This window comes from Lingula anatina, chromosome 10, assembly GCF_051362555.1.
Source record: "Lingula anatina isolate TDL-2025a chromosome 10, LinAna3.0, whole genome shotgun sequence".
Lineage (NCBI taxonomy): Eukaryota > Metazoa > Brachiopoda > Lingulata > Lingulida > Lingulidae > Lingula > Lingula anatina.
In genome coordinates this window covers 20092978-20118432 of record NC_141776.1, presented here as the reverse complement: position 1 = coordinate 20118432, position 25455 = coordinate 20092978, and the positions used below count along the sequence as shown (strand labels likewise).

Below are 25455 nucleotides of genomic sequence, written 5' to 3'. Positions count from 1 at the left end.
AACGTGGTTCCAGGAGGGGGCACTTGAAACGATACCGGAGAGCACCTTTAAAATATTTGCACTCAAAATTAATCCAAAAACTTAGGCAGTGGAATGAATTTACTAGACGTGGAATGTTTTTATAGTAGGCCCTATTTGTGGTCTAGAAATCACACTGTAGATATCCTGTGCCGATGATACGCAAGTTGAAATTCCACATTATAAGCATTATATTGCCTGCCAATTTGAATTTTATTCCATTGAGTACAAAATGAACAAAAATAGCTGAGAAATATTCGTCACTAATCACAGTCAACTATGTCATGGACTTCATTAGTTTTCTGCGATGACCCCCCCCCCCCCCTCCCCCGGCTGAATGCAGACACACCCCTGACGGTTATCATCAACGGGGCAACTTTGATTACTATGAATACTGTGTGTCACATTATCAACAATCAATTATCAAATCAGCGGTATTTCTAGTTGTGGTTGCGCAATGTCTGATGTTTGGTGTGATACAGCCCTGATTGGACACATATGCCTTATTATTAAATAAGCGATATTTCCAGTGGAGGTTGCGCAATTGTTAATCTGATGTTTGTTGGGATATAGCGCTGATTGCACATATATATCTGAATTCGTGGCAGTAATGTTCCAGATATATTCTAAATTAATCCAAGGCAGATATCTTTTCCTTCCAAAAGACAAGATACTGAACTAATTGCCCCGATTTTCTATATCCTTTGCCAGTAATAATAATCACTACAGTCATTGTTTGTATCTACACATGATAACTGGGCCTACGCAGCAGATTATGCACATAACGTGACTTCAGTGTCATGTTTACCTGGTCATTTCAACACATCACGTGACTTCAGTGTCATGATGACCTGGTCATTTCAACACATAACGTGACTTCAGTGTCATGTTGACCTGGTCATTTCAACACATCATGTAACTTCAGTGTCATGTTGACCTGGTCATTTCAACACATCATGTAACTTCAGTGTCATGATGACCTGGTCATTTCAACACATCACGTGACTTGAATGTCATGGTGACCTGGTCATTTCAACACATCATGTGACTTCAGTGTCATGATGACCTGGTCATTTCAGCACAATACAAGAAGTAATGGAAATTATCTGATTATATGGCTTTATGCACATTTTTGGCTATAATCAGGGAGATTAGTCATACAACTGCAAAGTTAGATCCAATAAACCTGTGTGCAATACTGTGGCTGCTAATTGCTTGTCTTCTTTTAACAGAAATAAGGTAAACGATCACTAATGGTATCCAGTTAACTGACAAAGCTGGCATTATTCTCATATAAACACATACAAAGACATGGCAGGTATCTTTTCATTTATTTACAAAAAAGGAAATTTAACATGACTATGTTACAAATAAAGGAGCAATGTCCAGATTCAGTGAGAAATATGTTATAGTAACTGGCAACTCTATGTAAATACACTGCTATCTTTGTAACTTGTCATTACGACCTCCCATATCCCCAGCACGAATGAAATATATCTTTCACTTTCATTGGTCCTGAATTACTTCTGAAGCTTACTGAAGCTTAATTCTCATAAACAGGATAGAATTTTATGACTATCTTTGAAGGTCACTTTGACCCCATTCACATCGAGTTGAGCCATGACTCTACAAAGCCACGAACTAAATATGGCATACGTACATGAAAGGAAAACTGCCTAATCTTTGAATAGTCTCTCCGTCTCTCACATGCCTCCCCATGTGTCGTCCCAATGGAGCCGAGATTTAATGACTGTACCACCGCAGGGACGACGCATGGGGAGGCGTGTGAGAGTCGGAGAGACTATTAAAAGATTAGGCGTTTTTCATTTATGTACGTCCGCCATATTTAGTTTGTGGCTTTGTAGAGCCATGGCTCAACTCAATGTGAATGCGGTCTTATACTCATCCCATCATTGCTCACTCAGAACTAAAGCCTTTCTCCTCTCTGGGCTTGTTCAGATAGCTTACGTGTAGACAAATCATACAAACACTTGCTACATTTTATTATAGCACTGTAGTAGTATATCTTTATACACTTGCTATAGTCTATTCAAACATTGTAGTAGTATATCTTTATACACTTGCTATAGTCTATTCAAACACTGTAGTAGTATATCTTTAAGTTTCACTCTCAGTCCTTCATTGCCTTCACATATGATGTGTGTTGATCCCTCTTCCAACTGTATAAGGGTGTCTTCATTTGGCTGAAACACAGAGAATATATGAATCTATTATCAACATTTCACACTCAGTCTGATTACTTCAATGTTTGATCTCCAGTTACTAGCACACTGTGGTATAAACAGGAATATCTTTGCAAATTTTCTTTTGGTTTCTTTTCTGTTCCTTTCAAAAATAGTAACTTATTATACATTTTTTTGTAAATTCAGAGGCTCAATTACATAAAATTTCATGTCAATTAAGTGCCTAAACTCAGAACAAGATATCTGTATGTTCCCACAAGGCCTCTCCACTGATGTTCTTCATGCTCCTCTGATGGTCAAATGCCATGTGTTGTATTTTCCTCTGCTGTGTATCAGACATCAGTGACAAGACCATGTGGTTTTACTGTATTAAGAGGAGCCTGCATTTCATCAAAGAGATCACACGTTCTAATCCTAGGTCTGTATCTTACCAGGTGGACTATATGTCCCTCAGCACTGTCTTCTACCTTGACATCTGTCAGACCTTCCTACAACATTACACACACAAAACTTGAGACAGCTTGAAATTAACATACAGTATGTTTAACAAAGAAAAAAATTATCATTAGTATTTTATTATTATAATAGAAAATGGAAGTCTTGACTCATTACCCTCACCAGAATATGAGGCTTTCTCCATCCTCCCCCCCCCCTTATCCATTTTAACCAGGCCTTGTTCAATGTCTCTCTTACAAAATATCTTTCATTTGCCAAATGTGACATAGACCACAATTTCATTCAATACAATTACCGATGGCAGCTTCATTTTGTACAATTTTGTCTACAAACAACACAATACCACTCCATTACAACACCTTACCTTGTTTAACTTATCAACAAACTCCTGCACATCCAGGGCTCCCCAGAAATAACTTCTCCTCTTCCTGTCAGAGCTGGTCTCAAGTTTTCTCTTCAGACCAGACGTCTGCAGGGGCTGAAGGAAAACACAGGCCTCATTCAGAACAGGGATCTAGCAGATCTGCAGGTCAAATATAGCTGACCCACTTGAATGCTTGTTGCAGAATCCCCGCAGGAGATCTAAACAGTGTCTGTTAGGGGATTTAAGCAGCAAGTTTTTAAGTGGGTCGCCATATTTGATCTACAGATCTGTTAGTCTACTATTCTGGATACACTTACTGTCTCAGTGTCTTTCCTGGGGTACATTTCATAATTCTGAATCTCTAGAACAACCTACTGATCTTTACTGAATTGTATGGTTTAAAACTTCACCCAGAAAAAAATATGGCATGTTAAATAAGACAAATAAACAAGACCTCATTACTTTTTCCCTTGGTATATTTATTAACTGGCAATGACAAAAATGGCCAACATAAACAATGGTAGTCACTTGATGAAATCACAACCAAACAAAATTTAGAAATCCAAGCTACAGCACTCAATACAAGACCACCATAGCAAGTTCTATCTCGACCATACAAATACCAGAAATAAAAGCTGTAACCCCCAATACAACACCAGTTATTGCAAAAGGGGTTCCCACAGCTGCACATCCTGATCTGGTTCCACAACCACCACCAAACACCACCGAACAGTCAGGTGACAGAATTAAAACACAAACTATGCATGAAACACTCCACTAGCATTCCCCTGCTTACCTTCAGTGTGTGCTGGTTGTCCCTGGTAACAAGGCTTCCAGTTACCATGGCAACAGAGACTCCTGGTCTCACTTCTATAGGCATCAGTGAGCCTGCCAGCTGCCATGATAAAAAGACTGGGTCAATTTCCATCAATACAATTTTACAGTTCAATCGGATGACAAGATGTATATATTTATATATGGGGTTGTTTATGATATCCATATTAGTTTAAATCAAAACAAGGAATACTATAATCTCTCTGAAAGGACATAAATTACTTGACATAAGGTTTCTATGACAACTACAATAATGTCATCTCACCTCTGGGTCAATGTTGATCTGCTCAAACTTTCTCCTGATGGGAAGAGTTAGCACCTCTCCCGGTTTATATGTCATCACTTGCAGGTCCTGAGACAAAACATAATATATAGGTTATATACAGATAGTAAATAATTATAAACTTTCTCCTGATAGGAAGAGTGAGCACCTCTCCTGGATTATATGTCATCACCTGCAGGTCCTGAGACAAAACATAATATATAGGTTATATACAGATAGTAAATAATTACAATTAAATAAGAATTAAGTTCTCATCATTACCACAATTATTACAGGGATTAATGACACCAGTAAAGTTCAAGTCTAACCCCTTACCAATATAAGACTTCTATTGGATTTTATAGAAATCCTACAGGATTCTTTAGAAAGTCTATGATATATCCTACAGGATTCCTATCTAGGACTTGTGCTACAGGAATCCTTAGGATTTTGGGCCAATTACCTATGGGTTGTGTATACTTACTGGGTCCACCACAAGGTCAGTTCTATGTGGATACAGTGTGTATATACTTACTGGGTCCACCACAAGGTTAGTTCTATGTGGATACAGTGTATATATACTTACTGGGTCTACCACAAGGTCAGTTCTATGTGGATACAGTGTATATATACTTACTGGGTCTACCACAAGATCAGTTCTATGTGGATACAGTGTATATATACTTACTGGGTCTACCACAAGGTCAGTTCTATGTGGATACAGTGTGTATATACTTACTGGGTCCACCACAAGGTCAGTTCTTTGTGGATACAGTGTGTATAGACTTACTGGGTCCACCACAAGGTCAGTTCTATGTGGATACAGTGTGTATATACTTACTGGGTCTACCACAAGGTCAGTTCTATGTGGATACAGTGTGTATATACTTACTGGGTCCACCACAAGGTCAGTTCTATGTGGATACAGTGTGTATATACTTACTGGGTCTACCACAAGGTCAGTTCTATGTGGATACAGTGTGTATATATACTTACTGGGTCCACCACAAGGTCAGTTCTATGTGGATACAGAGGAGGGGGGCGTGTGTACGTCTCTGAGATTACAAAATGCTGTGGCTTGAGATCCTTGATCAACTTGTTAGTCTGGGAGAAGTTGAGACTTGTGTCTATAGGGCAGCAAAGAACCTGGAATAAATCATACATCAATGAATTCTTATCGTTATTATCTTACATTTTATTAACATAATCATTTATTTATTTTATTATTTATTTATTGATCTATTCATTCTTAAAATTGCTGATCCCAATCTTTGGCCTGTTCCTACTTTCATAGCCAGGGGTTGGTAGGGGGCCAGAGCATCTAGGTAGTAGAAATCTGGCTCTGAAAAAGAAAAAAAAATATTTAATTTAACAAATTTCATGACTTTAACTCTGCACTACTTTTATACAACCTTTATCCCGTAAACACAAAGATTTTCCTAATAAAAACTTTTAGCTTAATAATTGCCACACAAAATCCACATCTAAGAAACCATCTGGGGAGTCATCGGTATGTTTGACATGCTCATTATATATCCATGGAGACATTTTAAACATAATGATTAGGTAACTATTTTCCTCATCATCACCACTTTCACATAGTACACATAAACAAGAGATTTTCACCTACCAGTAAATATGATGGCATTTGCACTGGTCTTTCCCCACATTTCAATAAAATGAACAACATCTCCAAATCTCAAAGATGGGTGTCCTGTGAATACTACACAGGGAGTCTTGAAGTCTTTACTGAAGTCACCTAAAACACAAAATATTATTACATCAAATCTCAAAACACAAAATATTATTACATCAAATCCCAAAGGTGGATGTCTTGTAAATACTACACAGGGAGTCTTGAAGTCTTTACTGAAGTCAAGTAAAACACATGACTTCTAAACTTCTGTTTTGCTTAATAATATTTATTGAAACCAGTTTTGAGACACCAAAATCTTTTGAAGAAATGCAAACACACAAACAAAAATTGTTTGCTACATATATAAAGTGTCCCCACTCACCATGTATACTAGGGTAATGCCGCAGTCTGCCAGCACTTATCAACTGCAAAGAGAATAAATTACTGAGCTACATTTTCATTATCTTATTTCAAACCACACTTTCCCTTAATGATTTAATTACGAAGAGAGATGACCAAATGTTGATGTGCAACAGCTCTGCTCAGATTGACCAATATGCACGTAGTTCTAACATCAGTGGAGATGTGGTATTTCTAAAATCTACAGATCTTCAAATCCTCAAACATTTTTATTTGCAGAGAAAGAGTTGAGCTTTGCCCAGAAAAGCCAATATTTGAAAACGTCTAAAATTTTGTGAGACATTAAAAAGAGAAAGACTTTGTACTTAGCCTCTCAACCAATCATGGTTAATGCAGTAATACAGTAAGAGTTTCAATGTTAGCAGAGAGAGAGGGTGCAAAGGGAAGTGGAAGCAAAAGGAATATATTGTTACTGTTAGTAAACAATGCAATCAGAAAAACAGTTTAGCTCTCAGGATTTGGAAGATTTCCTGTATATTAGATATTTAATTAAATCAACTCAGCTATAAGTTACATTTGAGAAGGACGGCCCATATAATGTGTACAACAGTTCGTATTGATTTGCTTACCTCTGCATGTGGAAAGGGTGGCTCTGGAAGGTACACCTTGGATTGTTTACTGTCTGAGAGCCTGGGAGTGTAAAGTGTTCAATTATGGTTTGTATATATCTGCTAATTCTTTCACATTCATCAGATCTACACATTACATTGATCATTACTGTAGTTACTGTATCAAAAAGTCAAATATTCAAGTATTTGATTTGGTTTGAAGTGAATAAAATTTTCTTAAGAACTATCAACATGGAATCACTGTCAGCAATTGCTTTAATGCATGAGATGACTTTCTCATCACTCAGCAAAGATATTAGAATATGCCAGACTGCTGTCAGCTACAGGGGAGATAAAATACATGGGGACACCTGCCAGACCACAGTTAACTTACCACTCAGCAAAGATATTAGAATATGCCAGGCTGCTGTCAGCTACAGGGGAGATAAAATACATGGGGACACCTGCCAGTCCACAGTTAACTTACCACTCAGCAAAGATATTAGAATATGCCAGACTGCTGTCAGCTACAGGGGAGATAAAATACATGGGGACACCTGCCAGACCACAGCTCTCCATGTGGACAGAGAGGCATTCAAAGAGGTCATAGGTCACACCAGCTGGGTACACAGGAACCAGAACATTGCCTCCTTTCTTAACAGTCAGAGCTGAAATAGCAAGATCACATTAAAATATTTCAATATAGAGCATAATTACTAAAACACTGTTAACAATCTTAGGTAACATTACTGAGAAAATCACCAAGAACATTCAAAATGTAGAAAAAATTAAGCACTCATTGGAAAATTTTAAACTGTAAAAGTATGAAAGATTTCTCTGAAAATAACCAAACAAATCTTCATACCAGCATTGAGGCAGAACTCTCCTATCATGGAGTCTGGATTGACGTGTGGCGTCTGTGTCAACTGAGATAAGATGATGAGGTCAGCATTTTTCAGTGCAGTGTGGTCTACAGGCTGACATTATGGAGAAAACAAACATAGTATTCATTACAACAGCAGCCATAACTGTAAACAGGAGTACATGGAATATTTGCATTGTTTAATACATTTCATTGAAGAGTAATCTCATGACTGGATATACAACACACACAAGCACAAACATTCTATTTCATACATATATGTACCAATCTCAAGCAGAACAACATTCTGAATCAAGAACAGTATTCTAAATCAAGAGCAGTATACTAAATCATAGGTAAAAGCAGTGACCTACCTTGGAAAATGTTGTCAACGTTGAGGAACCTGCCACGTAACAGATCTGGAAAACAAACCAAACATTAATTTCACAAATACTGAGTAGGCTATATGCTCAAAGCAAGAATCTATGTATTCACAATTAATGATATTAACCTTTTAGTACAACAATTTTCCTCAATATCCAAGAAAAAAATATATATGTATTGTGTGTATGTATGTGTGTGCACGTGCAAGCTCATGTGTGTGTGTATGTATGTTAGTGTACGTGTGTGCATGCATGCAGACCCCTACCTTCTCGTGTGCAGATTGTATCAGCCAGTTACAACCTCCAATACACCAGCCTGAGCTGAGAGGAGTCACACACAATGCCCCTAGAATGTCCTGAAATTTTGAAATTTTATAAGTAATTATATATCATGTATGTCATACAGTATCATATAAATCACAAAAAAAACGCTGCTTAGAAATCAACTCCTGTCTGCACATTCAATGTAAGGACAAATAGACCCATCAGTTCTTCCTCATTAAAAAAACAAACAAAAAAAAACTGTCCTTTGTCCTTATCGAATGAACAATATCCTCAATAACCTTAGTTTTTATACATTATGACCAAATAGTTTTACAACTCTAAGTGAACTGAAAATGCACAACTGATCTTTCAGAAGATTCCCATTGTACACTAGTAGTACCAGTTTAGTTTCTGCCAGGTAAAGTGTAACCTACCAATTTCTCATTCAAGTTCTGCCAGGTAAAGAGTAACCTACCAATTTCTCATTAAAGTTTTGCCAGGTAAGGTGTAACCTACCAATTTCTCATTAAAGTTTTGCCAGGTAAGGTGTAACCTACCAATTTCTCATTAAAGTTCACCATGTGAACCTTTGACAAGCTAGCATTGACGTCATGCAGGCTATAACACTGTTTCCATGACAACGGTTGTATGGCATCTTTTAAGGGAGGAGGTAAACATCTGACAAGTAGAAGAAACAACCAGGTCCTTAAATGCATTCATTGGCAAAGTTATTGGGCAAAGAAGCAAATCAGCATCTTAAATGTGTCATCATATCTACATTCATGCAAAAGACATACAAGTAAATTGACAAAACTCTTATTTTAATTTTTTAGTAGTTAAAACTACTTAAACAAAAATTCCATTTCAATTTTAAAAGTATAGTCATATCTTCTACAAATAAAACACTGTTTCTAGGTTACTACAATTTACAGTCACATTTAAGCTTGGCCAATTGATGACAGAAATCAGTGAAAATCCAGACGTACTTGATGACCTCTGGTTGCTTCCATACGCTGGCGTGGTTTACCTTGGGACACCTGTCTATGTACTGCACCAACTCTTCCATGAACTGTCTGCAAGGAGAAAAGATACAAGATGAATAAAAGGGTCATCTTTACAGAGAAGTGCACCATTTTGTGAGACAGTTACAAATAAATCTTGTCTCACAACTAAAACTTTCACAGACCCCCCCCCCCCCACACACACACACACACACAAACACTACCAAACACACACATGCACATAGTGGAAACAAGCACACACTGTAACTTTAAGTATCAGTTATAAACAATATCCAAACAGCCTGTGCCCCCTCCATTACCTGCCTGCTTGCAGAGTGGGTTCAGTGGCATAGACAACACCCTTGAATCCAGAATACTCAGTGACGTAAGGGAGCGCCAACATGGCATGACTGTTGGAGATGAGGATGACATCCACCTCTGACAGGTCCACCAGCGTTATCTGAACATAAAACATGGCTGACATCATACCTGGGTCATTTCAATATGGTTGAACAGCCCAATCTAGAGATAACTATCAATCTACTAAATTTGTCACAACAACCTGAGAAAATATGTATCTTAATCACCACACCATAATATCTCCACACAAATACTTAAAAATTCAGTACTATTTTGCCTACAAAGATATGACAACAAGAAGGTTGATGTTGACCAGTGACTGTGTATAACATTTACCTTAGGTACATTGAATTCTGGGACACTGTCTACAAACACTCTACCGGCACATTCTCTCAGCTCCTAGAATAAACAACACCAACACCAGCACCTTCTACTATATGTTCTACATCCAACAAATTAGAACTCTACTGCAATATATTAAGTAATTATTAATTTAAATTTTAGAAAATGTTATAATCTGCAATAAAAATATTTGCTGCAAGGTTTACATAACTGAAGCAATAAAAATATTTTGATGAAAAACATTTCTAACATAGAGGGTGATGTATAACTATAAACTTACACCTTCTAATTTATAGGGTCCTTTGTATTCTTTGGGCTTCCATTTTGGTAAATCTGACCACCGGGAGCTTAAGAAAGAAAAAGTTGATTTTGGTTTTCAAATAAATGGTCTGACATGATACACGTACTAGTACAGTAACTGCTATAGTTCTTTAAAACAGAATGAATGATTCAGAAACCAAATTAATATGTTTTACAAGTTGCAAAGTACATGATCCAAAAGAAAAATTACAACACAAAAGTGCTTAAAAATTTCTTCCCACCTCTGTACTAAAGATAAAGGCAGGAAATGGAGAAGTGAGCTGTAATCCAAACCACAGTCCAACATTAAGGTCACTGTATTGAACTTGAGGATGAAGCAGGGATGCCTGGCAGCATGGGACAGACAATACTGAAATAGTGGTGAACACTGTTATACAGACACTGTTAACGTTTTTAACACATTTTACCTTCAATGTAACTTTAGGGGTTGTTGCTACTTTCCAAATGTTGCTGTTAATCTGAGTAAGATCCATTATTCTAATTATATGTCAAATATCAAGGCATAAATATATTATTATATGGCAAATATCAAGGCTTAAATACAGCATTACCAGTTTCATCTTGCAGGTCTAAATCATCATCCTTTACTCTCTGTTTACACCTGACTCCGCAACGTGCCGGGTGCTGTATCGGATAGCAGTTTTTTCCCCGCGATAATCAGCGCCACCTTTTGTTAATATATTATTAAGATTTTTGTATACTTATTACAAAAATGTAACATTATGAACATTTCTTATGATTCTGATTTTTTCCCTTAGGTAATCTAAAATTTATTGGTATGGTTTTGAAGTGAATGAAACCCCATATCCGTTCTTATGAAATATTTTGTAATTTGTCTTGTCTTTAATAAGACTTACGCGTGACGTACCGTTGATTGATTGTTTTAACAAAGTTTTATGTATGGAAAGGCAAAAACATATAATAATATATTTTAGGATAAATAAATATATTCAAAGTGATGTTATAATACTGACTGCCTTATAACTATATTCATACTATAATCAAGACTTGATGTATATCAAATATTTGCGTGCTTAAATAGCTATAGAACAAAGTGTGCAAGACAAAATGGCCTCCGAAAAGCTCCCGTGGGGGCTGAAGTCTGAGGGGATTTCTCCGGGAGCCATGAAGGTAAAGCTGTTTTTATGGCGTGTAAACACTCTGAATAATTACTACAAAACATTGCATATAATTATCGGGTCAGATCACTTGCATAAAATTACTTAAAACTCGGACCAATATGTTGTCATCAACGCCGAAGAAATAAAAGTAACTGCTCACATGTGGGCGCTTTAGCTCTATTGATACGATTGGCTTATACTTAACAATATAAGAATTAAGAATTATGTAATGTTTTTGACATGTCTGCTTGAATGCTTCAATATAAGATGAGGAGAAAATAGTTTTTTTTAAATGACTGCATGTGTTACAGTTCCCCGCCTAAACTGTACACCTCATTGAATGTATCGATGACTCTGAAATGCTGATATGTTTAGATCATGACATTTGTGATGTGTCTTTATTTATTATGAATTATACTAGATAATTATTTTATTTGTTTTGCAGTCTTTTAAAGATAAACAGAAGGTATGTGTACATTTCCTTTAAATATATTTTTTTGAAATATATTTTACCAACATTCTTCAATGAAAAAATAAACTAATCTAATATTTGAGGATTATACATTCTTGTATATGGAACTCTGCAAGGCCAAGTCTTGTAGAATTGTTGATGGCATTAAAATACTTTTTGTATCAAAAACCCATGTACTTGAAATATGATGTTTAAAATTACTTGTTTCATATGTCAGAAATTTTCATTTGTTTTTGAATTTTAATTTTAGTAAATTTATCATTTATTTTACTTTAGAACATATCAGAAAGCAAACTGAAGGCATTTAACATTGGCAGCATGAACTTACCTAAGAAAGGAATGACAAAGAAAGAACAAGAGGAGATGAAGAAAAAGGTACTTAGAGACCACCATAACATCCAAAAATTAAATTTTCTTCTAGAATGCAGAACCCATTCAGCAACTGTTTTTTTTTCTTCTGTAATGTGCTTTGATTTACTATGTAATGTTTCATATTGATGGATTCATTTCATTTTAAGGGATTAAATTGTCTTCAGTTGATTTTTTAATTAGTTGAAAAATGAAAGCCAGTGTTCAATACTAGCATTTAGTTGCCCAGAATATAAAATACAGATCAAATGAAGATAAAATAGATCTTTGCTATAATACATGAAAATAATTTGTATTTGCTTCACTATTTTAGCAAGAGCAAGAAGCTGCCGCACAGGTCTATGAGGAGTTTGTAGCAGCATTCCAGGAGCCAGCCAAGGGAAGTAGGACCTGGGTGAAGGGAGGAGTCGTGCAGGCTGGGAAGGGAAGCAGTAAGTAAGGGAGGAGTGGTGCAGGCTGGGAAGGGAAGCAGTAAGTAAGGGATGAGTGGTGCAGACTGGGAAGGGAAGCAGTAAGTAAGGGAGGAGTGGTGCAGACTGGGAAGGGAAGCAGTAAGTAAGGGAGGAGTGGTGCAGGCTGGGAAGGGAAGCAGTAAGTAAGGGAGGAGTGGTGCAGGCTGGGAAGGGAAGCAATAAGTAAGGGATGAGTGGTGCAGACTGGGAAGGGAAGCAGTAAGTAAGGGAGGAGTGGTGCAGACTGGGAAGGGAAGCAGTAAGTAAGGGAGGAGTGGTGCAGGCTGGGAAGGGAAGCAGTAAGTAAGGGATGAGTGGTGCAGACTGGGAAGGGAAGCAATAAGTAAGGGATGAGTGGTGCAGACTGGGAAGGGAAGCAGTAAGTAAGGGAGGAGTGGTGCAGGCTGGGAAGGGAAGCAGTAAGTAAGGGATGAGTGGTGCAGACTGGGAAGGGAAGCAGTAAGTAAGGGAGGAGTGGTGCAGACTGGGAAGGGAAGCAGTAAGTAAGGGAGGAGTGGTGCAGGCTGGGAAGGGAAGCAGTAAGTAAGGGATGAGTGGTGCAGACTGGGAAGGAAAGCAGTAAGTAAGGGAGGAGTGGTGCAGACTGGGAAGGGAAGCAGTAAGTAAGGGAGGAGTGGTGCAGGCTGGGAAGGGAAGCAGTAAGTAAGGGAGGAGTGGTGCAGGCTGGGAAGGGAAGCAGTAAGTAAGGGAGGAGTGGTGCAGGCTGGGAAGGGAAGCAATAAGTAAGGGATGAGTGGTGCAGACTGGGAAGGGAAGCAGTAAGTAAGGGATGAGTGGTGCAGACTGGGAAGGGAAGCAGTAGGTAAGGGAGGAGTGGTGCAGGCTGGGAAGGGAAGCAGTAAGTAAGGGAGGAGTGGTGCAGACTGGGAAGGGAAGCAATAAGTAAGGGATGAGTGGTGCAGACTGGGAAGGGAAGCAGTAAGTAAGGGAGGAGTGGTGCAGGCTGGGAAGGGAAGCAGTAAGTAAGGGATGAGTGGTGCAGACTGGGAAGGGAAGCAGTAAGTAAGGGAGGAGTGGTGCAGACTGGGAAGAGAAGCAGTAAGTAAGGGAGGAGTGGTGCAGGCTGGGAAGGGAAGCAGTAAGTAAGGGGATGAGTGGTGCAGACTGGGAAGGGAAGCAGTAAGTAAGGGAGGAGTGGTGCAGACTGGGAAGGGAAGCAGTAAGTAAGGGAGGAGTGGTGCAGGCTGGGAAGGGAAGCAGTAAGTAAGGGAGGAGTGGTGCAGGCTGGGAAGGGAAGCAATAAGTAAGGGATGAGTGGTGCAGACTGGGAAGGGAAGCAGTAAGTAAGGGAGGAGTGGTGCAGGCTGGGAAGGGAAGCAGTAAGTATGGGAGGAGTGGTGCAGACTAGGAGGTGGACTTAAGGCACTGTCTGAGCATGAGACCTCAAAATTGTCAATTTTATAACTTCACAACAAGTTATGGTGCAGTTTGAAGCATATTCGGTTAAGGTTGCTTGCAAAGCATGTCCAAACTTCAAGCATGACCAGTATTCCATGTGTTCATCAAGTCTAACAGATAGGAATAAGCAGTCTTCAACGTTGCCAGTGAAATTGATTTTAGTTTTATAAGACATGAAAGTATTTAGCCTCTAACTTTACTGTGTTACAGCTGATGCCAGTGCCCAAGAAAAAAGCCGACTGTACAAACCCACCTCCAAGCTGGCTGAGTTGGCTTCCACCTTCCAGTCTGTGAAAGATGCTCAGAAGAAGAACAGAAATGACTCAGAAGAGGAGAGGGTAAGAGCACACAGTTTTAAGTTATGTGTTCCACAATTTAACTATTAAAAACACGAAGAAAGGGTCAGGCAAACAAGTTAGTATTTGTGAACAATACGACATTGTATATATTTTTCACAGTAGGTTCTTTCTATTTTGAAAATGAAAGAACATTTTTGGAAAAGGTGCAGACTTGACTTTCTCATGTTAAACTTCTTTAATATGCCCAAATAGAATTATATGAATGGAATATACATATTTTCATTTTTGATAAGCAAACTTAGTTTGATTCTATTAATTATTTGATCCCAGGTTTTAATAAGAATAGAGCTATGAAAAAGTGATCTTTGCATTTTGTTTAGAAAGAGATTTTTTTTCATGATAATTTTTTCCTTATTTTTACAGCCAATGTCACTGAAGAAAAAGAAAGAAGCAGAGAAAAAGAAAACAAACTTGGAACTTTTTAAAGAAGAACTAAAAATGTAAGCAGCAGTTTGTGTTTTCTCTGTGCACAGGTGACTGCAGATGTCCTAAATCAGGAGTCAGTTGTACCAGGAATAATCCACATGTTTAGATACAAACTTCTAAACAAAATTGAGTCTGTTACCTTAAGTTAGGTCTGTACTGGACAAGGTAATTATGCTGTCCTGTGTGGTGTCCAGCTTTCAGACCACTGGCTGTGTTGGTCCAGCACTGTTGGTCCTGTGTGGTGTCCAGCTCTCAGACCACTGGCTGTGTTGGTCCAGCACTGTTGGTCCAGGGATATTATTACAGGGAGTTTTCAGACCTCTCTTAAGAGTTCAACTTTGCTTTCTTCCAGGATTCAGGAAGAGAGACAAGAGAGGCACAAGATCAAGAAGCAGCTACGTGACATGGCTGTGGACCAAGGTCTTCCGCCGGCCTCTGTCAGCCACTTAGAGCCTCCTGAGGTGTCTCCATTTGGAAGACCTTCCAATATATTTGGTGGTAGGGAAATATATCAACAATAATCAGTTGAATGTGTTTGTAAAAGTGTAAAATAATATGATATACATCAGTTTTTATAGTGAGTGATACATTTATAATCTAAAAAGACAAAGATAAATCTTGATCTGCATATATTGTGTTATTCCAGATGAAAAAAATTTTATGTATGACAATGATAGAGAGACGACCAATCTTTATCTGGGCAACTTGCATCCTAATGTAAGTATTTGGTTGTCTTGTTATTTCTCTGGAAATATGCTTAGGAGCTGGCCATGAAGTGCCCAAGACGCAAGAATGATAGATTTATAAAATCTTATTTATTTATGAAATATTTTTGAAATAAAAAAAAATATACCATTACGGCTTATTATTTTATTGACATGACTAGGAGAAAGTTTTGAACGGATTTATAAAAATAAAAAAAAAGAAAAAAAAACTCTAAATTAGTTGATAACTTGTGAAAGAAGTGAGTTAGAAAATGAGAAGACTTCTTGACCTTATGTCCTCACAGAAGCCAAGTCATTGTGTACTTAGCAGGAGAATACAGGCTTTCACTAGAGTACAAAATTATTATGCACAGTGAGCCTTGTTAAAATATCCCTTGGTATAATATTGAAATATCTTGGACTTGCAGATGTCAGAGCAGCAGCTGTGTGAGTTGTTTGGTCGCTATGGTCCTCTAGCCAGTGTGAAGATCATGTGGCCGAGGTCGGATGAGGAGCGGTCACGAGGCAGGAACTGTGGCTTTGTGGCCTTCATGAACAGAAAGGACGGAGAGAGGTGTCTTAATGCACTCAAAGGTAAATGGAGAATAAAATATGGAAGGGGATGAGATGAAAAAGAGAGTAAGATAAGAAGATAAGGATGTGGCAAAATAAAATATGGCGGTTATAAGTCATGAGCATGTTGTTTGGACATTTTTTTATTGTAAATTGCCTGTTGATTTTTTTGTAACATTTCCTCTCAAATTTTACCCTGTGGTGAAAGTTCTGTATTCACTACTTGTATTCTCCTTGACATTGCAGGCAAGGAAATCATGGGGTTTGAGATGAAGCTGGGCTGGGGGAAGGCAGTTCCTATCCCTCCACATCCTGTCTATATCCCACCCTCTCTGGCTGAACTCACCCTCCCTCCTCCACCCTCTGGCCTCCCTTTCAATGCTCAGCCCAAAAAGAGGCCAGCCAACTCCAATCAAAACCCTGCTGCAAAATATGGAGCTGCAATTCCTCCACCAGGGGTCAACATGCCAAGAGAGCCCCTTCTCCCAACTCCGCCTACAAACCCAGAGGAAATGGATAAGGTGAGAAGGAAAACAAGATGGCTGGCTAGCCCTGATGTCAAAATTTTAACTCTTAACATCTCTTATAATGCATTGACTGTTTTAACAAGCAGGAAATAGTTTTGTGAAATTTAGACCCTTTTTAGAGCTTAGCCAGTCATATTTGTAAAAGCAAAAACATTGAATTTTACCACCTGTTTTACCACTAATTTTTTTTTTCATAGCAAATTTTTATTTTTTATTTCGTCATCAAATGTGTTAAGCATGAAATAATGCAGTTATCATTGCATTTTTCCGTCGTCCCTCTCACAGACGTTAGCGAATGCAGTTGTGAAAGTGGTTATCCCTACAGAAAGGTAATGTCTATTTTTACCAATTGGCGTAAGTATTCCAGGACTTCTCAAGGGGATGCCTTACAAAGTTCATGATTAAATGTCCAGTTCAGGGTAAATTGACTCTGAATCTTTTTGGCCTCCAAATTTGTCCACTTCAATTTTGGTTGACTTTCCATTTGCTAAGCGACTGAAGTGCCCCAGGCTAGTCTTTCATAGACACCTATTTGACCTTGACTGAATAATTTTTGGTATTACCTTGACCTTTGACCCTGAATTGACCCTTGGGGAGTCCTTCATGCCTACAGGTAGCCCCCACTTTCACGGCACCATAGACCAGCTCTGAGGATCCAGGAAGGTACGTATATCTCCACGCAGGAAGCCACACCAAAGGACTGCCGATATTGAAACCAACAATGATGGATTTGTACCAATAAATGGTTGCTTTTAATATTTACAACTCTATAAATTTAATATGGAATAGCTGGATTCTATTTTTTACCACAAAATGTCAGTTTATGGTTTAGATAACTTAAGTGTTACAGTACTGAAAATAGGCAAATGTGGTTTATACAGTTGATGAGTCGCGTTTCTTTCATTTTGTATCAGGGAAGAAAATATTGTAAACTCAACTTTTTTACGCAACAGAAAGATTGGCATTTTTTAAGTTTGGAATATTTTTTTTGGTTTTCTCTCCAATATGACCCAGAGTAACTTAAGCCCTACAAAAATGTTTTCTTTTGTACACATGTATCCTCCCACCCACCACTCCTAAAAGTAGGAAAAAAGAAGTCATTATTAGTCCAATTAATGCTTACAAAGAATGCATGAAAAGAGTACTATAAACATGATTGTAGGGATAGTGATAAGTAGTTCAGCTGTTGTGGCACTCAGTGCTATAATTATTATGTATATGACCTATATCTGTTAAAAGTATCCTGGCTATGTGTCAGGGCCGTGCCATAAGATCTGTTTATTTCAGGAACCTGCTGTGTGTTATCCACCGTATGATAGAGTTTGTGGTGCGTGAAGGTCCCATGTTTGAGGCCATGGTCATGAACAGAGAGCTCAGTAACCCCATGTTCAGGTGAGGGAATACTTATAACTGAGAGAGAGAGAGAGAGAGAGAGAATAAAACAGCCGAGTAACCCTATGCTTAGGTGACTTAATGCTTGTCTCTTTATAACTGAGAGGGAGAGAGGAAGAGAAAGAGAGTTTGAATTCAGGATCATTCACATAAAAGCCCTCCATTCCAAGGTAAACATTGCCAGTTACTTTCAGATTCCTGTTTGAGAACCAGAGTCCAGCCCATGTGTATTACAGGTGGAAATTGTTCTCAATTCTACAAGTAAGTAGATACTCTTGATGTTATCCTACCAGTTTATGTAATGTACCCTTACTGCAGAGTTTGAAATTGTATCAAATTGTCTTTTAAGAGAGGTTTGTCAACTGATGATGGTGTTTACGGCATGTGGTGCATGTGTGTATATATGTGTGCACAGAAGGATTAAACTGATGTCCTCCTGGGCTGTTTTTGTTTCTTTAATCTTCTGTAGAATCTTATTTCCACAATGTTATATTTCACCACGTTTCCACCAGTTTCATCATCTAAAATTCACCATGTTTCCTACAGGGTGACTCCCCACACAAATGGAGCACAGAGAAATTCCGTATGTTTAAAGGTGGTTCCTTCTGGAAGCCTCCCCCAGTAAACACCTACACCCAGGGGATGCCTGAGGAGTTGGTCCAGGAGATGGGAGACCAGCCCAAGAGAGGGCAACTCACAGATAGGTGGGAGTCACATGATCTTTGTATGCCATACCAAGTCACATGATCTTACTGTAATTTTGATGGATAAATGCAGAGCATCCTCTTTACTGAGTTTTAGAATTCTAAAACTAAGGTTCTTTGTAGCTTGTAAGTTAAATTTATATCATATTAATAGGTTTTTATACAGAGGTTGAATTTTCGATGAATCAGTTATAAGGGTCTGATTTTGGGTGAAAGTAGGGTGGGGAAAAAGTTCTTAAATTTTAAAGGAAGTCCTTGAGGCAATCTTGTGTTGTATAAAAAACCACCCAATGACAGACAGTAAAACAGTTGAGAGAGCTGTTGTCATATTGTTTCATCATTTTGTGTCACATCACAGCCAGCGAGATCGTCTGGAGGACATGCTGCGTGACCTGACACCAGAAAGATGGAAGATAGGGGACGCTATGGTCTGGTGTCTGGAACATGCAGAGTCTGCCGAGGAGGTCGTTGAGTGCATTACGGAGGCTTTGTCCATATTACAGACTCCTATCCCTAAAAAGGTGAGGCAAAAAAACAACACATTTTCTTGATTACATCAGTAGTTTGTCTGTAGTGACTGTAGGGTTTGTTAGATGTCTATACTGCAAAAAGTTTTATTAGTCCATCTCAAGTGTGTGTGTTCAGAGGGAGGGGGGGGAGGGGGTACAACATTGAGAAGTCTGGAACTCTCATCCCCTGAGTAATTCTTTAATAGACCAGACATGCAGATATAGTGAATGTAGACCTGGTGTCTTAAAAATAAACTTCACCTAATTGTTTCTTTTCCAGATTGCCAGGTTGTTTCTGGTGTCAGACATTCTTCATAATTGTAGTGCCAAGGTTCCCAATGCCTCCTTTTATAGAAAATAGTAAGTATATCTGCACTACTCTGCCTTGTGTGTATTTATCTTGGAAGAGGATTAAGTGGAAATCTGCAGTGAATGAAATAGATATCCTCAGATACCTGCCATGAGCAGAAGAGTTTTTGTATATTATTAATGTCTGACAAGACTTTTACATTACTTTGTTCAAATCTCTACCAGAGATAACATTTACAATAACAATGTACACTTAAATGTTTTTAAAAAAAAAGTTATTGTACACTATTCTTTTCTTTCAGTTTTGAATCCAAACTTCCAGAAATCTTTAGAGACGTTCACGACTCCTATGATAATATAGATGGCAGGCTGAAAGCTGAACAGTTCAAGGTGAGCCACATCCCAGTTTCTGTTTATAGAAGAGTATTAAATATAATGGGCATTTTGTACATAATTCCACAAAAGCATCTCACAGAGAGAGCAAGATTTCCCTTCAGAACCCAAGCTTGTATTTCAGAAGAGAATAATAACTGACAATGTCATATTTTGAAGTGCACAACTTCAGACGCTGGTCTCATGGACTGTATTCCATGTTGGAATTTCATGGGAAAAATAATTTGAATCTGATTTCACTTTCCAGCAAAAAGTGATGGCATGTTTCCGTGCATGGGAGGACTGGGCCGTATATCCTAATGACTTCCTGATCAAACTACAGAATATATTCCTAGGTCTGGTTCCTCTGGACAAGGATGACATGGTGAGTATCCTAATGACTTCCTGATTAAACTACAAAATATATTCCTAGATCTGGCTCTCTGGACAAGTGTGACCTTTTAAAGCAGCTGATAACAATATTTAAAGATTGGAACTGCAGTGCGTGGCTGTAGTAAAAAGAGATGGTGTATTATATAAAAGCTGCTTGAGCTTCTACTCGCCATGTTTCAGTTTTTCACGATAAAGAAAATAAATGATAGTTATTACAGTATCATATTTCACAGGCGGAGTCAAAGGAGGAGGAATTAGATGGTGCACCTCTTCCAGACTTGGATGGGGCTCCTATTGACCTAGATGGCGCCCCTCTCCCAGAGGCACGAGGAGACTATGAAGGTGTTCCATACAGTGACGACCTGGATGGAATGCCTTGTGAGTGGGACACCACTTGATTTTATACAGCACTTTTATTGATAAGATTATGCTGGGTATTTTCAAATTATTTTACAGTCTTTCAGATGGTCTTTGTGCGATATTTGTTAATATTTCAGAAAGATTAAAATATCCCAACAACACCTTGGAAAGATAATTAAAACCTTATTCAAATGCAGTGTTTCAAGTGTTCAGCAATATTCAACCATTTCCTTTCTCTAAATTATATTTATATGTTTCCTTTTTTGTTAAAATTTATGTTCTTCCCTGAATTATGGGTGTTTTGTTTGTATTTCAGTGGATAAGTCTGGGGAGGACATTGATGGCAGGCCGTTAGACTTTGAGCAGGCTCCCTCACCTCCTAAGTTTGTCAAGTCAAAGTGGGAAGAGGTGGATGAAGAAGAAGTCAGAGCACAAGGTATGTAAGCTTGTATGTTGATAATTCAATATCACTTCTCTGTTCACAGCTGTGACTACCTCCAAATGGGACATGTTGATAATTCAATATCATTTCTCTGTTCACAGCTGTGACTACCTCCAAATGGGACATGTTGATAATTCAATATCATTTCTCTGTTCACAGCTGTGACTACCTCCAAATGGGACATGTTTGATCCTGTAGATGAAGAAGACCAGGAGAAGCAGGGAGAAGAGGAAGACATAGATGGAAAGTGAGTGACATCTTTCAGTGGTAGGAATTGCTGTAGGATTGTACAGAAAAGAAAGGTTCTGCCTCTCAGAGAAATGTTTTTAAGTGTAGGGATTTCATTTGAAGGCATGAAGGGGATATTTTCCCTCCTTTATCAGGCATATCTTGTCTGAATCTTTCGTTTTCATTTTCTTTCTAGTCTGGTTTAAAGAATGACAGTCTTTCATGTGACTATGAATTTATACAATTCTGAGGTACTTGATGGAGTTTTTGGAGAAAGTTTATAATAATTGTTTTTTCCAATACCTTGATGCTGTTTAAGAGCATACAAAGTTATCATAAATGGTCATAAATATTGCTGAATTCCAGGCCATTAGAAGAAGATGACAAGTCCAATGATGATAGTGATGATGACATGTCAACAGGGGGAGACACTGTACAAGATGCTCCCAAGTTGGAAATGACAGAGGAGAGAAGAGCAAAGCTCAGAGAAATTGAGGTATGATGATTTGGAAATCAGAAGGAAAGATTTTAGATATTTGATAAAATTTCATAACTAGCAATGCACTGACGATGGATGGAATTTTTGTCATCATTTGTGGGCATAATTACTAATAGTCTAAGAGTCAAGGTTTATTAATGATGTAAGTTAATTATAAGTTGATGATAACTATGGTATATTTTGTTTTCAGTTGAAGGTTATGAAGTACCAGGATGAGCTGGAGTCAGGTAGAAGAAGCAGGAAACCCAACATGGACATACAATCACAGATACAGCACTATAGGAACAAATTATTAACTAAGGTGAGAATCCTATTTTTACAACCATACATGCAATGTAAACTCACTGAGGGAAAATATTAACATTTATGTTCCTGTTTTAAAGATGAACAAAATCTTAGATAAATAAATGAATTTTTAGCCTTGTGGCTGTGATCTTCAAGGTAGAAATATTTAATGTTTCAAAATAAATTAATTTTTTTTAGATCAGTCTGAAAATGACCAAAACATCCATGTTGGCCCTTTCATCGCACTGTGCAGTCTGTCAAATCTTTTTGATATTCCCATCATGCCCACTGATAATGTTAAACATGTCTTTATGTACTCACCCAAGTTCTAGGTAAATGTCTAACCTGATGCTGTATGTTATATTATGTCATGAGTAATCATATCAATTCTATTGGTTGTATTGTAGGAGAGAGAAAAAGAGGAAGACAGGCTACGAGATATAGAGCGAGAGAAACGGAGAGAGGAGGAACGAATTAGAGTAAAAGAATGGGAAAGAGCGAGAGAAAGAGAGAAGGAACGAATGAAGGAAAAAGAAAAGAGGTCTCGTTCATCTTCCAGTGAAAGTGAAGGCTCATATTCCAGGGTAAGCACTTCTTTTTATGTACAACCTTTCAGGGTTGACATCATCTCATGAATGACAACAGCGACAAATTACAGTAATGTTAATCATACTGTTCATTGTCAATATGTCCTATATTCTATCTAACAGGACAAGAAGAGAGGCCGTAGCCGCAGTGTGTCTCCCCCAGCAGCTTACAGAGACCTGTCTAAGAGGTCATACTCAAGGTCACCTAATAGGAAAGTAAAGAGACCTGGCTCTCCACCTAAAAGACATGGGTAGGACTTGATATATGAAGATATATGATAAAGAAAATAAGGTCAAGGTCATACTCAAAATCACCCATTAGGAAAGTAAAGAGACCTGGCTCTCCACCTAAAAGACATAGGTATCACTTCTAGACATATTCTTAAAGTTTTTATGGCTTTTAAAAATTATGTCAGTAATGTCCCCATATGATAGAATTTTTTTATGCAATACCCTTTTTTAGTCAAATCACACAAACTGAGGTTTTAGTTCTTTGCCTTTGAAAAGTGGAAAGTAAAGATGTGCTATTTTCCCCTAGGTCAAGGTCGCGATCTCCAAGTGGCAGCAGCAGTAGCAATAAGAAGAAAATGAGGTCAAGGTCAGGCTCAAGGTCACCTAGTCGTTCCAAACATAAACACAAGAAAAGCAAGAGATGAGATGTCACACAGGAACATTAGTGATTGAGTGTAATCTTAGGAGATAGATTTGATACTAGTTCCACATTGCCAGTTACTTGGCTGTCTGATATCTGTATATTTTGTATAAAATGCATCTGTAACTATGTGAATATATGTACACTGGGAATTGTACAGAATGCAGGTGGTTAATACAGAGAGCAGATGGTTCTTAAACCTCTGAAGCTGTGGAGAAAGCCCTGTGGAGAGCAGTTAGATGCTTAACATCTCCAATCTGCTACTGGAGGTGGTAGTGCTGGGCACCGTTACATATAAAGACTGTGTCATTGCCTGGACTGATCTCAACTATCTATGGATGTAGTGCTTTGAAAGGTGATTTAATGTGTAAGCAAACTGTAGCATTGAGCTGATAATATACTCTGCTGTGAATGTTAGGGTGAGTGAGCAGTGAGTAAGTCTTACTGCAGTCTTAAAGTCTAAATGCTGGTCTTGAGGGTACATCACTGCAGCTTATTACTATTTCAAAATGATGTTGCTTTTAATAAAGGCAATATTTAGTTAAAGAATAATGCTGTGGATTTTTAGTGTATTAATAGAATTGGTATTTCTATTACCTGTTGAAGTTCCTAGAAATTCATCCACCTAACGTGCATGCGCAGCTAACTGGAATATGTCGCTTCTCATGAAGTCCTTCACTTTCATATAGAATCAATAGAAATGTTATACAATGCATGGAATTCATACATTTAATGTACGCAAGATCCAAATGTTTGACATAACTGACGCTGATCAATAGGCATTTATTTTTCAGTGTTATTTGTGACATTTTCATTGATAGTTCCTCCACCATCTCATAAGCTCTGCCTCTAAAATCTAGATGCTCAAAACAATTCACAGTTTATGGTCCCTGCAATGTATTCAATGTATTCAAACCAAATGATTGTCATCTATTCCTTCAATATTACATTAAGGCAAAGCTTTATGATACATGAAAATAAAGATCCTTTTACAGTATCTTATCTTGTTGTTTCTCTGATAAAATGGTTTCCTTGACTTAGAGACTGCACAATTGGTCAAATGAACGCTACTGTTTCCATCCACCATCTTCGGATCTTGATGTTGTAACAGGATATATATATATATATATATATATATATATATATATATATATATATACACATATATATACATATATGAGACCCCTGTGATTTCATTGGGTACCTGAATGCTGCACCTAGAAAACGAGACGCTGTCACAAACCTTGTGAAGGGCCTAGGCACAGTTGGGTGGTGTCCGGGGTGGACGTGGAGTTGTGTGCGGGGGCGACGTGGACTGGTGTCCGGGGTGGGCGTGGAGTGGTATCCGGGTGGGTTGCGAATTGGTGTCCGGGGTGGACGTGGAGTGGTGTCCGGGGTGGACGTGGACTGGTGTCCGGGTGGGCGCGAAGTGGTGTCCGGGGTGGGCGTGAACTGGTGTCCGGGGTGGGCGTGGAGTGGTGTCCGGGGTGGACGTGGAGTGGTGTCCGGGGTGGACGTGGAGTTGTGTCCGGGGTGGATGTGGACTGGTGTCCGGAGTGGGCGTGGAGTGGTGTCCGGGGTGGGCGTGGAGTGGTGTCCGGGGTGGACCTGGGGTGGTGTCCGGGGTGGACGTGGAGTTGTGTCCGGGGTGGACGTGGACGTGGACTGGTGTCCAGGGTGGGCGTGGAGTGGTGTCTGGGGTGGACGTGGAGTGGTGTCCGGGGTGGATGTGGACTGGTGTCCAGGGTGGGCGTGGAGTGGTGTCCAGGGTGAACATGGACGTGGACTGGTGTCCAGGGTGGACAAGGAGTGGTGTCCGGGATGGACCTGGACTGGTGTCCAGGGTGGATGTGGACTGGTGTTCGGGTGGACGTGGACTGGTGTCCGGGTGGGCGTGGAGTGGTGTCCAGGGTGGGCGTGGAATGGTGTCCAGGGTGAACGTGGACTGGTGTCCGGTGTGGATGCGGAGTGGTGCTTATTTTAATCGAAGCAGAACGTTTGCTTTCGTGACTTCTTTTGTCACAGG

General features: G+C 38.8%; 2 protein-coding genes across 4 annotated transcripts; one reads left to right on the top strand and one right to left on the bottom strand.

The window, feature by feature from the left end:
- Positions 1 to 1330: 1330 nt before the first annotated feature.
- On the bottom strand, positions 1331 to 11013 carry LOC106161449 (integrator complex subunit 9). Of its 2 annotated transcripts, XM_086997246.1 has the most exons (22): positions 10827 to 11013; positions 10497 to 10624; positions 10235 to 10301; positions 9949 to 10011; positions 9573 to 9712; positions 9238 to 9324; positions 8809 to 8929; positions 8254 to 8343; positions 7979 to 8023; positions 7608 to 7719; positions 7300 to 7410; positions 7137 to 7206; positions 6764 to 6824; positions 6157 to 6199; positions 5769 to 5897; positions 5425 to 5480; positions 5135 to 5284; positions 4142 to 4228; positions 3839 to 3937; positions 3043 to 3156; positions 2654 to 2710; positions 1331 to 2222 (listed from the first exon to the last, which is right to left on the bottom strand). In XM_086997246.1, exons 1-22 carry the CDS (start codon positions 10833 to 10835, stop codon positions 2103 to 2105), a joined length of 1959 nt encoding a protein of 652 aa, XP_086853372.1. In that variant the 5' UTR covers positions 10836 to 11013; the 3' UTR covers positions 1331 to 2102. The 2 variants fall into 2 exon arrangements, with proteins under 2 accessions (XP_086853372.1, XP_086853371.1); XM_086997245.1 differs by lacking the exon at positions 7137 to 7206 and having other exon boundaries at positions 7230 to 7410.
- A 236-nt stretch (positions 11014 to 11249) lies between these two features.
- LOC106161437 (U2 snRNP-associated SURP motif-containing protein) lies at positions 11250 to 24426 on the top strand. Of its 2 annotated transcripts, none has more exons than XR_015331350.1 (26): positions 11250 to 11406; positions 11842 to 11862; positions 12145 to 12243; positions 12551 to 12668; positions 14319 to 14446; positions 14831 to 14907; positions 15246 to 15391; positions 15540 to 15610; positions 16026 to 16191; positions 16417 to 16691; positions 16983 to 17026; positions 17985 to 18089; positions 18284 to 18350; positions 18636 to 18793; positions 19152 to 19314; positions 19583 to 19662; positions 19914 to 20001; positions 20252 to 20368; positions 20610 to 20754; positions 21053 to 21172; positions 21338 to 21425; positions 21773 to 21902; positions 22096 to 22206; positions 22598 to 22774; positions 22901 to 23138; positions 23316 to 24426. XR_015331350.1 is itself a non-coding variant. In XM_086997244.1 (26 exons), the coding sequence occupies exons 1-26, from the start codon at positions 11344 to 11346 to the stop codon at positions 23431 to 23433; spliced, it is 3003 nt and encodes a 1000-aa protein (XP_086853370.1). In that variant the 5' UTR covers positions 11250 to 11343; the 3' UTR covers positions 23434 to 24426. The 2 variants fall into 2 exon arrangements, 1 of the variants encoding a protein (XP_086853370.1); XM_086997244.1 differs by having other exon boundaries at positions 22901 to 23028.
- The last annotated feature ends 1029 nt before the right edge of the window (positions 24427 to 25455 follow it).

What these genes read in the sequence shown, in the direction of transcription:
- LOC106161449 (XM_086997245.1), bottom strand. An exon ending in AGAGTTCTGCCTCAATGCTG is followed by an intron (nt 7,411 to 7,607) that starts GTATGAAGATTT and finishes TTGCTATTTCAG; the next exon opens with CTCTGACTGTTAAGAAAGGA. An exon ending in AGGGACATATAGTCCACCTG is followed by an intron (nt 2,223 to 2,653) that starts GTAAGATACAGA and finishes TCTGTGTTTCAG; the next exon opens with CCAAATGAAGACACCCTTAT.
- LOC106161437 (XM_086997244.1), top strand. Translation starts at nt 11,344, where the DNA reads ATGGCCTCCGAAAAGCTCCCGTGGGGGCTGAAGTCTGAGGGGATTTCT. An exon ending in CTCAGTAACCCCATGTTCAG is followed by an intron (nt 18,090 to 18,283) that starts GTGAGGGAATAC and finishes AGTTACTTTCAG; the next exon opens with ATTCCTGTTTGAGAACCAGA. An exon ending in AGACTCCTATCCCTAAAAAG is followed by an intron (nt 19,315 to 19,582) that starts GTGAGGCAAAAA and finishes TTTCTTTTCCAG; the next exon opens with ATTGCCAGGTTGTTTCTGGT.